Below are 14,125 nucleotides of genomic sequence, written 5' to 3' on the forward strand. Positions count from 1 at the left end.
ACTCTTGAAGTTTATGACTCCAGCTGTCAGATAAGAGGTCAAGTGGAGTAAATAGTACAATATTTGCACCTGAAATGTAGTGATGCAGGAGTATAAAGTAACATAGAATTTAAATACTTAGATACAGAACACTTCCAACACATCATCAAGGTAAGCCACATTTCTATTCTACGTCATCCTGTTGGGTGTTCATAGTGTTGCGCAGCACAAACTTACTATTTGATGTGAAATTTGTCTTCCACTGTGGAAAAAAAAGTAAAATAGAAAATCACATTATAAATTCTGCATTTGGTTTTTATTCTTTATATCTATGAATGGTAGATTTTGGCTTATATTTGTAAATGAGAAGTGGATTTGGCTTGGAAAAGGTTTGGCGACCACATGTACAGTATGTATTACACAGACTGTACCACACTAATTTAGTGTTTTTTAGTTAGATGCATGTACTTCCTTTTGCCACTTCTGAGTGTGTGCAGAGAACTAGTTGCAGCTTTGTGTCCATAAGAATTATGTTCATAAATGATGATTCTGCTGTGCATGATTTGTGTCCAGTGTTCAGTGCCAAAGCAGGAGGCAGTGTGCAGTTTATATAGCAAGGTGGAAAACAAGGATATGGTGGTCAGGTTGTGGATGTTTGCGTGACATGTCTGACTTTTGCAGTACATTTCAGTTTTCCAATTCATGTTTGCTTTTTTTATTTAATCTGTAACCATGATCTTTCCCTGACTAACTGCTGTAACTGCCATGCACAGACATAGAAACAAACTAGCTCCAACCTACAGTCCTGCACCAAGTAACATCAAAATGATGAGAAGTGGTCCTGCCAACAGCAGGCAAACTGCTGAGGTTTGACACTTCATTGTTGTGATACTTCTCTCATGGGATTGATGCTGAATTTATTTTACAACTCCAGGTGATGAGTCAAAGGTCTTACCATGGTGTTGTTGTGTTATACATTTACTATGTTTCTGTCCCTCCTGGAAACTTATTCATGTCACCTAATGTTACTCCCACGTGGGGAAAACATGTGCTGAAAGAACATGGTGACAAAAATAAAAAATAGAAAAAAACAGGGTTTACATGGCTATTAGGCACTAATACTTTCCTGTTGAACACATTATCAAATGTTTACACCAAATCAAATCAAATATTATTCATACTATAATTTGTCAACAGCAGCTTGTCCAGCCCCAGAGTGACCAAATCTCACCAGACTGAGACCATTTCAGTCAGTCATTCATTCAATTTATTGATGGCTGCAACAGCACCTCTATCAACAATGAAGCTGTCACATGATTTTTTTTTTTTTTCCCCCCAAACAATATCACTACCACCGACTAATTTATCACCTTCATCATCAGAATGCATCTTCTGTAGATTCAGTGTAGACACTGTGTATGTTCTTGAGGTAAAATGACTAATTTATACTTGTATAGTTTTGCTTATGCAAACTGCAGCTCAGCATCAGTGATGTATTATTGAAATCTAGCATTTATTTGCCTGACAAGTTATGTCAGCTTAAATCTTTATTAGCACTCTCCCACCATCTTGCAGTCCAGATTGCTTTTCATCTGAGGGATGGGAAGCAATACTGTGGCTATTATAGACACAGTTATACACACCCATTCCTAATCATACACATGGCAAAGAGTGTTAGCACAGCCATGCAATTCCTGCGCCAGTGCAGTGAAGCCAAAGCTTTACTACACTATTGACTGCGTTTCTCATCTTGCAGTTAGATAGATACTGGGTTGTTGTTACTGTTGAAATGTGTCTGAAACAACACTGAAATAGACTTTATGTCGGTGCAGTATTGTAAGGTTTACCTGTGGTGTGATACTCATTAGTATTTCAGCTGCAGTCACACAGGGAGAGAACTGCTGTGCCCTGTGATATCACGGCCCTGCTCTCCTCCACAGAGCTGTGTCATTGTCACGGACAGTAACAAATGACAACTGGCTCAACATGTGCTGTCATGAGGCAGAGACAGGCATGCCTTTGTGTCTCTGTGGTGCTGAGTTTGGTTACACTACAAGACAACAAAACTAACTCAATACTAACTTCTTGTTTGATAAAAAAAAAAAAAAAAAAAAAGTTTTCGTCTTCAACGCTCAGTGGTCAGTTTTAAACTTAGTTGGGGAAAGAATGAAGAAAGTTGCAGAAACAATAATTGAATTGGTTAGATGAAGGTGCAAGCAACCAGTACCTGCAGTGTCCAGCTTACCTTTGGACATGAACCCAGATATGTTGTGCCAAAATGCTGAGGGTTCACATACATGGAACTTAGTTTCACCAGTTGGTTACATAGTGATTAGGAATTGCAAAAAAAAAAAAAAAAAAAAACACACAACATCCACTTTAATTCTGCATCACAATGTCAAGCAGAATTCTTTATGAGAATGACAGTAACAGAATTACTGGTGTAAATTCTAATTGTTTATTGATTAGCTTTTAGCTTTTAGCTCCTTAACTTGTTTGTATCATGCCTTTCTATTTTGGTCATTTTGGTAATGCAGTGTTCTTTTCCTTGAGCAAGGTGTTGGTAAAATCTGGACCTGAAGCTCTGAACTGGAAGTGCATAATAATAACAGTAAAACAAAAGTGTGTAATTGTGAAGAGTTTAACCTGAATGTCTCAATATGACCTCAAGTTTCCCATAGACACATTTCAATAAATATGTAATGCAACACAACAACAAAATATTGAAGTCATTGATTTTATTTGAGGAACGTGCTTATTTGCTTTCTTCCGAGAGAGATGAGATGACTGATACTGTATGATGTCTGTGCACCTGGTATGGAGCTGGAGTTAGCTGAGCCTGGCTTGACAACAGGTACTGCTACAACAATTTTATGGTATTTTTTTTTACAGCAGGGCATAGTGACCTCCTGTAGTTTCCGCTGGTTGCCTGGCAACCTCACCACGACAACTAGACAACAACAGAAATAGATCAAGCATGCGGTTCTTCAAAAACCAGATGTACTTGTTGTTGCCATATTTTTGTCTGTGTATTGGTTAAAAAAAGAGATTCGATGTGCTCATTCATCAGCTTTAGAGGTGCTGGTCGGTGGAACTTAAGTGACTCACCTGCTGGCTCTGGAACCATACTTGGCGCACTGACATAAGAGTATTGTTCTGCAAATAAGCATTGTTCCCAAATTTGAATCCTCCTACAAGAAAAGTTGAATTCACAAGGAATAAAAGCAACCTGACTCAATTCAATAAACTCTTTGTATTATTGGGTTTTTCTGTTTTAGTCTTACTTGGCCTGGTATGCCCAGCATCTTATAGTGGCCCACGTTAGCAAACTGCAGGTATGTACTGTTTGCATTATCTTTTATAGCTGTTTTTGTGCTGTTTCTACGACATCATATTTATGCTGCTCTGGGACCATCATTGCAGCTGACCAACCATGCTGTTCCAATGTCAGAACTTTGCAAATGGGGGAAAGAAAAGACACACAAGGGAGAAATTAGATAATGTTGTGAAAGGATCTATTTTAACTCAAACCATGGTCTTTTCCTATTCCTATTCCAACAAAACAGTTTTGTTGTCTAAACATAACCAAATTGTAATGAAACATTGAAAATTGAATTAAAACAATAAGGGAACTAAGTCTAAAAATAAGAAGTCAACAATACAACAGTTTTACATAGGGCATGAACCCCAGTCGCTCAGGTGAAAGTCTTCTGTTTGACCCATTTATTTGCCATGACATCATGCTCCTTGTGCAGATTTTGTCACTCCTGGAGCAATAATCATTATGTTGTAGGAACAAAACCAAACCACTGATATCAGACAAACCACACAGCTGTGTAACTGACATCACTGAGTCAGTTTGCTGACTGTATGACTCTTCTTGTCATGCAACCGTTACATTATATGCAGAGTAGCATGGACACACATTTCAAGAGTTGTATCACAGAAAATAAAACAAGCAACTGACTCAAGAGAATCTTGAAATTCACTGCACTTATCCTGTGTGTGTTATTTTTAGCCACTGTGGCAACTGTTAAGCAAAAGTGACAAAGTCTGGCTTTAATATTGGAAAGCGAATACGCCTCTCTAACAACAGGCTGCATCACATATGTGGTTAGATGTGAGAACAAATAAAGAGGACTAATGTTGTTTTATTATATGCTTATATGCTTTTATTAGAAATAAGACACATTCATTTTGTGCTCTGAAAACTGTACATTAACAAAGAGGCGACCCCAGTAAATTAAAAAGGGGAGGTGGGAGGGGTGTGCGTGGCAGGGTGGGGTGCAGATCAGGGGGTCAGAGGTCCGAGGTCAGGGTTTCGACAAATACAGATCTGTGGGAGTGACTGGCGGTGATATCAAAACACACACTGTTACATTGCGATACAGAACACTCGTATAGTCCAGTACCTTGAAAGGACAGGGGGAGGAATGGGAGGATCAGTATCAGAATAATCATGTTCATATGAATAATAATGATAACAACTATCCCCAAGCACAGTAAGAAAGATATTTATAGGCTAAAATCCATTCTGTAGAACTCTGTTGAAATAATTACAATGCTGTACATCAGGACTCCAAATGAGCCTTGTGCTTTCTCTGTGTGCAACCACCATCCTTCTGATGACCTCTGCCTTGTTTATATCATCACCTTCGATCATCATACTATATATATATATATATATTTATAGATCTAGTCATTTATTCATCTTCATTACTTAACACACACACACATACACACACAGGTACCTTTTCCTTAGCATCTTTGAAACACCATCATATTTTGCATTTACTGTATCAAGCCTGCTTGTACATTGAGAAACTAACCCAAACAGCATGTGTTTGCTGAGCGTGGCTCACTGACGCACTGACGTCCATGTTGTCCCTCTGTGGGCGGCAATGAGGTTGAGGGCCGATTAGAGTGCAAAGCCTGCCGGCCTGCTCTCTGGCGTCTCTGAGGTGTCTGTCGATGAGAAGGCAACATGCCATTTTGGCTCTTTGATTTTTTTACCCCCCGTTAGCTTGTCACTGCGGGGCCGACCTTGCCCCACCAGGGTCACGGGGGATAAAGTTGTGGAGCCAACAGGATTGGGGTGAATTGCAGGGGGAGGGAACGGCACTGGGGGGACACATGGGTGTATGTTTAGCAGTCTGCCTCCTCAAACCCTTGTTTGTTTTCACTTTTGAGACTGACGTTAAAGAAAAAAAGTCCAGGGGCATTTCTAGCCATGTACAACATCAGCGTTCATCAGGAGAAAGAGAGAGCAGAACAGTGATGCAATGATACTCTTAACAGTGAAAAAAAAAAGAGACATAATCATGATTATTACATTGTATTCATTTAATTCAGGGGTAAACATTGCATGATTACCTTTGCTATGCGGTTTATTACATGACTATATGATGCACATATAGTAGCTGAATCTGCTACTTTGGCAATCTGTCTCCCATGTGAGCCAGCGTGGTATCCAAGACCATATATGAGAAGATGATCAGTATCTTGCAGACAAAAACACTGTCCAAACATCAAATGAAACAACACAGAAAGAGACACCATGTTCCCGTTCTCTCTTTAATTGGTTGAATTGATTTTCTGATATTTTGACGCTTCTCTCTCCTCCTCGCCCTCCTTCTCCCCCACGTTCTTGTAGTGGGCTTCATCCAGCCTTTGAGTAGAAGTACAGAGCAGGGCAGTGTATGTGGTGTGTCTGCTTGTTTGTCTGAGAGCATTGGAAAAAAAAGGAAGCTGGAATCTGGGTCACACCTCCGTCTGCAGGTCCATGATCTCCTGGCCCACCAGAGGAATGGTGGCGCTGGTTTTCTCCCACTCCACCGTCTGCAGCTCCAGAGGGGAGGCCGCCACTGTCTCCAGGTCCTTCCTCACCCAGGATGGGGGGGAGTGGGTCTTCCTTATTCCCTCCCATGTCCTCTTACTTGGGGTCTGCTGCTTGTCCTTATGGGGAGAGGACAGAGGGAAAAAGTCTGTTTTCCGAGATAGTGATAAAATCTGTGATGTACTTCAGAAGTTACATTGTGACTTCTTTCGGTGAACCTACATTACCTCACACTGCCTTTTGTACATAAGCCGTAGTGGTTTCCTTCATTTCTTAAAGAAACAGTTTGGCATTTCAAAAAATGAACTGATTCGGTTTCTTGCCAAGAGCTAAATGAGAAGATCACTGCACTCTTATGTCTGTGTTAAGCACGGAGCTGAAGCAATGGTAATTATCCTAGATTAGCATACAGACTGGAATCAGGGGAAAAGCGCTATCCTGGCTTTGACCAAACTTACCAACTGACCTCTAAAGCTCAGTAATTAACACATTGTTGTCTCATTAGTTTAACCTGGACACAAACAGAAATGTAAAAACAACAATTTTCTGGTTTTACGTTAAGTTATGAGCTCGAATTACTTCTTGCCAAACAACTTCTGGCCACAGTGACTAACTTTCCCCTGCTCCAGTCTGTATGCTAAGCTGAACTAACCACCTCCTGGCTCTTACTTAGACTTAACACACAGACATAAAAGTTGTCATCTAAATTTCTGTAAGAAAGTGCAGACACATATTTTGTGAAATGTCAAACTATTCCTTTAAAACCTCATCTGATAACCCCTATTAAAGGGGTGTAAACTTGCTGATTCAGTCCAAAGTGGGTATATGCACAAACACCTAGAAATACTGATAAGGATTAGGATGCAAATATGATGGTGGCTGAGGCACATCCTCAAAACACATCTTGTAACCATAGTGGAGATGTTGATTCTATCTGGAGAGAAGCTAATGCTGTGTGATTATGCAGGCCTACCTATATGAATGGGTTCTGAAGCTATCAGTGTCAAATCTTTGATTTGTGAAGTTGGACTTATGCCAGAGAAGACCTGACTCCAAAGCTGTGAAACAAATGGAGATCAAGGGCTTTTGCAGCAGAAGGAAATGTAAATCATCTACTGCCATGGAATGACTGCAGCTACAAAGCCAACATGGATTCCCTTTTGTACCTGCTGTTGGTGACTTTGTTTAGGGACTAGCTCCCAGCCAATCCAGTCCTGCCCTAGTTTCCCTTTGTTTAGTGGGGAAAAAAGAAACTACACGAGTCATTATTCAGCGAGACAGCCTTTCCAAGAAGCAAACAACTCAAAAACTGTCTTGAATCTTAACACATTGTTAGCTGTAAAGTCAATGGTGGGGCATATTGCCCTGTATATTCCTGCACAGACAATGTTGTTTGACTGACAGTTAGAGCTTTTTGAGGCTTCAATGGGCATGAACCTTTTAATCACGAGTAAGATGAGCAACTGTGTTTGAAAGTACAGATTCTTTAATTGTCTGATTCGCTTGGCTGGCTTCATCTCTGCAGCGATGGTCACTGAGGTTACTGGGTATTGAAACATTTACAGCTATTCACCAAACCAAACTAAGTTGAAATATTTCAAACTAAAGGTCATTTCTATGTTGAGCAGCACTAAAGATATTATTAAGCCAACGTTTTGGATGGAAATTTGCAGTGGCTGTCTCACTCCACTCCACTCTCACAATTCTGTGCAAAACTACAAGTACTTCAACAGGAAACTGCACAGCTGAACTACTGCCTGACCAGAGCCCCAGAGCCTTATTTTTGCTTTATTTCACCCATTCATCCAGTACTGACCTGATGTAAGTCATTGGCTGTGTCTGTCTCTTTTGCTCTTTCCACTGGCTATCACATATCTAGTTGGAACACATGACATGCTGAGACGCAGAACTGGCATAGTTAGAGAGAGGAGAGAAATTTCTTAATAGCTTACTTCTAAATGTCCCAACCTCAACATTATGGCCCACACTTTGAGTAGCAGAAGTTTAGCCTGTACTGAGATAGAGCCTTGGCTGCCAGCTCAACAGAAAGGACTGTATAATCTGACTGGCATTCACGAGGCCTTGTCTTGCAACAAGTTTTGACACGTTGTATTATTGAGAGAACCTTCAAATATTTGTCACATTTGGAGTAAAAATGTGTACTTGACTAGGTCCTTGACGTCCCCACAACTAATTCCCTCTGGCACTGACACTGGAAGCAAATAAAAAATGCAATTTTTAAAATGGCTGCATTTACAATTAAACAGGCAAATCCACCCAAGGGTGGTGATTTGTACTAACGATAAGAGAACAGGAGAACAACATTAGATATAGGGGAGGGGTGGGGCAGAACAGAATAAAGTTGAACTCTTTACACTCATGTTGGTCTTGTCGCTGCTGGCCGAGGACACACTCCATCTTTTGGCAGCTTTGGCATCAACAGGTGGAGATTGTCTATCCTTGTCTGCACTGTGAATCTTCCTGTTCAGGTCCTGAAACATGTCCTGGTGGCGTTTCCGGGTGTGCATAATTTTCTACACAGGAACATTGCACGTTACGTATAAGGTAAACAGCACAGGCTCCCATCAATCCTACTTTACCCCCTTCACATTTAATGTCTCGAATCTCAACACTACAGTCACACCCAAACTTTGAATAAATCTGATAAATGTATGCAAACATCTAGAGGTCTGAATAGGTAACTAAGAGACATTTCAGCCTTTTGGTCTAAGTCTAAAAAGCTCTGTAGGAATCAAAGAGACTAAAATTACCTCAAAGTCAAGCTCTGCATAGCGTGATTTTCGTCTCTGGGGGGAGATGAGACAGGGAGATTAAAGATGTGTCTTGATATTGTGTGCCTTGTGAGCAGACAAATGCTCAAGTGCCTGTTAACTGTTTCATTGTGTATCTCCACATCAGCCAGTCAAGAAAGAGTATTTCTGGGACCCGGAGGAAAGCAGGGAGTCATGAGGGAGGAAAGGACGGTTTGCTGCTGGTCATTCTGACCCTGTTGGCACAAGTTTGTAGTTAACAGATTGTGACCGAATGACCTTTGAGTCCTCCATCACGGAGTGGTGAAGGAAAACCTGACCTTCAGGCTGCTCGGTTACGGTGGCAGCTGCCGCCTCGCACGGCATTATGGAAGTGTGTTTTGCCCCGAAGTGAAAAGACACAGCAGGCAGATGTCCAGGCCGCTGTGTGCTGATCACTGTGTCGTCTCATCCTTTCACTGCTGTCTGCACTAGTAGCTGAGTGAAAACTAACCTTTTTAAGGAAGCGGATCTTACACAGGGCCAGAATATACTGGGATAGTTTTTGTGATGCAGCAGTGATGCATGATGCAGTTTGTTATGAATGAAATAAGGGGGCTTGTTGCCCTATTTTTAGCATCAGAGGGGAATGACCTAAGTATGCATGAAATGTAGCACAGTGCTGCCCTGGGGAGACCTAATTAATGATCCATTTATTTATTTTTATGAATTAATATTCAGTTTATTAATGTGGGGCTCCCCAGTTGATTATCTCCATTCATCATATCTTAGCTATGGAGAGTGCACTAATGCTGTGTTGGTATAATATAGCTGGTAGCACAATACATGCCAAATAGATGATTCTGGAAAAAAGACTATAGAATATCACTTGTTACTATAATTAACTGCCTACGTGGTTGTGGTCCATGCAAAATAATAGATGATCAACAGTAAACTATCATGATGGCATATGGCACCGTTCACATTGATATATGAAACACAGAGAACAGAAACATAGGGGCTGGTGGTAATTTAGAGTTAAACTCTAATGTCCCTGCATTGAGAATAAAGAGGAGATTTTATGAGACGAAAAGTGATGTTCAACACAAAGAGCACGGCTCTCATGGTAAATTCAGTAAAATGTCCATTTCCAAATCACTAATCCACTCAGAATAGCAACAGTCATGTCACTCATGTCATATTCACACTCTGCTACTCCGAGTTTCTCTTTAAAACACGACAACACGATAGCATATATAGTGTCTTATGGAGGCATTCAAAGTGAATTAAAATGCATTCGTAATGCTTTATGACTGCACTTATAAACACATATCATGCTCTCTGATACACGGTATCAACGGTCATGAAACATTATAACTTGAATTAGAACTTCAGGTGTCTTATGGAGGCCCATGACTAGTAATGAACTAGAGGTTAACTGATAGGGCTTATAATACATTACGACTACCTAAACTCACCTATACACACTCAACCAACTGCAGTAAGGACTGACAGTATGCTATAACAGTCCATGCACTGTCATAAGTCATGATTCTAAGTGTTAAGTAAAGAAAGTGAAGCACATATTGATACATCTAGAACAATGCATGCTTCATTGTAATATTTCATTGTTGGTGGTGAGTAAAGTGTAAAGCACTTCATGCATTTAAAATCTGATCTGCATCTATGTAGAGAATTACAAGTAAAATTTGTCTGCTTTAGAAATGGAACCTTAAGCTATAAAATCTATAAGATATATTCAAAGTACGGGGGGGCTTTCCTAGAGGTGCTAGTGCTCTGGCCAGCAATGAAACATTATCATGAAGCATGCATTATTATAGGTGCATCGATATGTACCATCACTTAACTCAACACAAACAATCATGATTTATGACACTGCATGGACTGTTACATCATCCATAAGACACTTGAAAGATTTAATCAATTATAAGTCACATTTATAATTGTCCAAGATGGCGCCGCACAAGTGGCAGCTTGTTACAGCAGCTCTTATCTTAATGTTTCATGAGTGTTGGTATAGTGGAGGAAGCATTATGTGTGTTTATGAGTATAGTTATGAAGCATCATGAATGCATTATAATTCACTATGAAAGCCCCCATAATGCACTGCAGATGTGGTCTTCACTGAGAGTGTTACCATTTATTGTGATCACTTCCACTTCCACTGATGTTTTTTCGATGGTGTATTAATGAAACTCACCACTTCCTGTAGACATTTCACATTAAAAACCCTCAAGGACACAAAGGGATTATGCCCTGTGAGGTGCTGGAGGGTTTAATGTGTAACATCTGCACAGGAATGCAGTTTTATTGACAGTGGCGTAGCAGCACATTGCACTTAATTAGTAATTGAGAACAGTATTTCTGTTAAAAAGAGAGACTGAGATTAGCAGAGTGGTCAGTCTGGCGCTGTTCCACTGGGAGCAGAGCTGTGGAAATGTATATTATTCTGAATTTATCAAGAAATCAGATAAGCAAAAGGCAACTTTACATGCATATCTAATTGTATGTATGAAGCATGAGGCTGATAATGCATTAATGTGACAAGAATATGCGCATCATATTAGTGGTCTTACCTCCAACGAGCTCATGGACAGTGTGGATACAGTCTCACTCTTGGACATCACACCGGAGTTTCCGGAATCACCCCCGTCACACATGCTGTTGGCCACCTGGGAGTCTCTGGGCATATTCTGCAGGTTGTGTGCAGGTGAGTCTCTGTCAGAGCATGACACACTGATCTGGTCAGCAGGCAGGCTCTTCAGTCCAAAGCCAGGTACTGGCTCCCCGCTGACGGGGTTAGCCAGGTGGATGAGCCTGGTCTGTGGCAGCTGCTCGATGCTAATGTTATACTTGGCTGTCTGCTCCTCCTTCCCCTTGGACGGCTTCTGGGTGCCTGTGTTGTTGGTGGGTAGAATGACGTACCCCGGGCCTTTGCCAGCGCCCTCAGAGCTGCTGCCCTCGCCGTTCCCACGAGGCAGCTCTCCGTCCAGCTGCTTGAAGAGCTCGCCGTCACAGATATAGATGGATTTGGCGCCTGGCAGCTCGGTGCTGATTCCCTTAGTGGTTCCTTTCTCCCTGCGCAGCGTCAGGGTGTGGCTGGTGTAGTCGGCCACGTTCTGCAGGTGAACCTTGGCCATGCTGGCTGGCATGGTGTTAAAGTTAGAACCTTTCTGAAGGGTGAGGACACCAGAGGAGGCTTTCTCCTCCCCCTGGAGAGATGAGCGCTTCATAGTGCCTGGAGGCAGAAAGACAAAGAACCAGTCTGAGATGAAGTGCTGGACCATGGCCAGTTATCCGCTTGGACTCACTGGAGGTAAAAAATGAGCTGCGGGTTCCTATTGACCGCACATTATTAATTCACATCACATTGTATTGTATGGTATTGTGTTGTTAAGTTAACAAATTCAGCACAAATGTATTACTGATATTCACCATGTAAAACTACATTTTGATACAGGGCTGCTCAACAGGATATGGTCCCTGATAATGAAGGATCCTGAGGTGATACTGTTATTTAGTGAGGTAAATTGTAACCCAGGAAACAGGATTTTTGGAGCCTCTGGGATCTGGGGCCCGACAGCAGCTGCTTTCCTCAGTTGATGAACTAGCCGTGGGTTGGACAGATGCTGAAGCAACCTTCTGGTAAAACTCAAATCTGGTTGAATCAGTACCATCCAACTCTCTAGGTAGGAACCACCACATAATTTTAAATGAACAATTTTTTCAAGTAAACACTGGTTTAGCTGTGGGACACCCTGAAAGGATAGAAAAAAGCTGCACTGATATCGAGATGTTGTAGTTCAGATGTGGCAAAAATGGTTGGAGATAACGTAGAAACAGTGTCATCATTATCATTAACACTGTCAAGAGTGCTGACAAATCAATTTTATCCATGTAATAAAATAAACAAAGCAATCAAAACTTTTTAACACCCTTCAATCATCCATATCAGCCAAAACCTTCAGATCTTACCTCTCCTGTTACATCTCAACTGAGAGTACACAGCTGACCTCAGAACTGTCTTGACCTCCTGACCTGACCGCATCATTCACTATACGAACAGTTGGCTTATGGCAACATAAGGATGCATAAGCATCCTGAATGCATTATAATTCACTATGAAAGCCCCCATAATGCACTGCCATGTCCAAGAAAACAACATCAGACAACCCTCTATCCACAACTCTTAATATCTTACAATTGCTCTCTGTGATACTTGACATATGCAAACTCATAATAAATCATCTCTCTGTTCTTTTCTATCTTTTTCCGATTGGGCTTGTCTGAGTCTCAATAGCTTTTCTGCTCCAGATGCTTTTCTTGATATCTTGTCTCAAGAGATAATCTGATTTTTCACTCCCAGCAGATATCAGAGCCAGTATCTGATGCGGCACTGTTGGGAGGGACTTAATTATACAGTGGCAGTGTAGGAGAGACTGAGACAGCCCTATTTATCTGCATATAGCTGCTCAGCACACGTTCATCCCACTCCCATCAGCCTGGGCTAAACTGCGCTATGCAGCCATAATGTGCTGTATCTCGTCAAAACAGCTCCTTGGCAAAGGGAGGCTGATGTGATGTTGATTGTAAGACACAAGTGCAAAACTGAGGGGGAACATACCTCACATCTGTTCCGACAAGGCTGAGGAATTTGAAACCGACAAAATACAGATAGGAGGCACAAAGGGGCATCTGTAGCTTTTAAACAGCAGTCCCCAAAGTCAAATCAAACACACACAAACACAAAATCAAACATACTCAACCTGGAGCTTACCTGATCTGCAAGCCATATCCACGTCTTTCTCAAAGTCAGTCTGAGGACAGAAAACCATAAATATAGTATTAAGGGTGCGCACCCTGCCTTTATTTGTTAAAGGTGAAATAACAAATATGCATATTCATACCATGAGCTGAGCATGGCCATTCTGGAAAGATCCTCCTGAATCTCCATTAGCGTCCTCCTGGCGGTCCACTACACGACACTTTACTGCCTCCTGAACCTGCAGCAAACCATGAGAGCACACATCATGACCTTAGTAGTTGTAAGATAAACACATCGGTTCACAAATACTGAGTGAGTGGACTTTACTAATGAAGGCTAAAGGTCTACAGCTGCCCCAACATTCTGCAGTGCTCATCACACCATAAAAAAGAACAAGAACAACAATGAAAAAAAACAAAAACGATAGATTGAACAAATGACAGACTTTGCGAGACTTAGAGACTTACAAGTAGTTGGGCTTAAAAGTCAGGTTTGTCCTGATGGCCCCACTACAAGCCAAAGGTCATGGGGTCATTAGATCAAAATGTTTCATGGGAGCCTGAATGTATTCAAGGAATGTTATGGCCATCTGTGCCCATGCACTCATTTCCAATACAAGGATACAGGATCCAATACAACTTGTCATGGATAACAGACCCTTAAGACCATGTTGCTCAAGGGGAAATTTGAGCTTATAGTGATGCTTGTGAGTCACCAAAATCATTAAGAATCAACCTCTCAATAAAAGAACCACAAAGTACAACATAGAACTGA

At 41.3% G+C, this 14,125-nt stretch overlaps 1 protein-coding gene across 7 annotated transcripts in view; it reads right to left on the bottom strand.

Annotated features, from left to right (window-relative positions):
- Positions 1-4,125: 4,125 nt before the first annotated feature.
- Positions 4,126-14,125, bottom strand: part of adgrb1a (adhesion G protein-coupled receptor B1a) — a 151,954-nt gene continuing 141,954 nt past the window's right edge. For 6 of the 7 annotated variants that reach the window (XM_076737836.1, XM_076737832.1, XM_076737835.1 and 3 more), the window contains 6 exons: positions 13,494-13,589; positions 13,364-13,403; positions 11,163-11,824; positions 8,587-8,622; positions 8,191-8,349; positions 4,126-5,934 (listed from right to left, as the gene is read on the bottom strand). In XM_076737836.1, the coding sequence (XP_076593951.1) occupies positions 5,740-5,934; positions 8,191-8,349; positions 8,587-8,622; positions 11,163-11,824; positions 13,364-13,403; positions 13,494-13,589 (1,188 nt within the window). In that variant the 3' untranslated portion in view covers positions 4,126-5,739. The remainder of the gene's footprint in view (positions 5,935-8,190; positions 8,350-8,586; positions 8,623-11,162; positions 11,825-13,363; positions 13,404-13,493; positions 13,590-14,125) is intronic. The other variant, XM_076737837.1, reaches the window with a different exon arrangement.

Source organism: Chaetodon auriga, chromosome 8, assembly GCF_051107435.1.
Source record: "Chaetodon auriga isolate fChaAug3 chromosome 8, fChaAug3.hap1, whole genome shotgun sequence".
In the NCBI taxonomy this organism is placed as follows: domain Eukaryota; kingdom Metazoa; phylum Chordata; class Actinopteri; order Chaetodontiformes; family Chaetodontidae; genus Chaetodon; species Chaetodon auriga.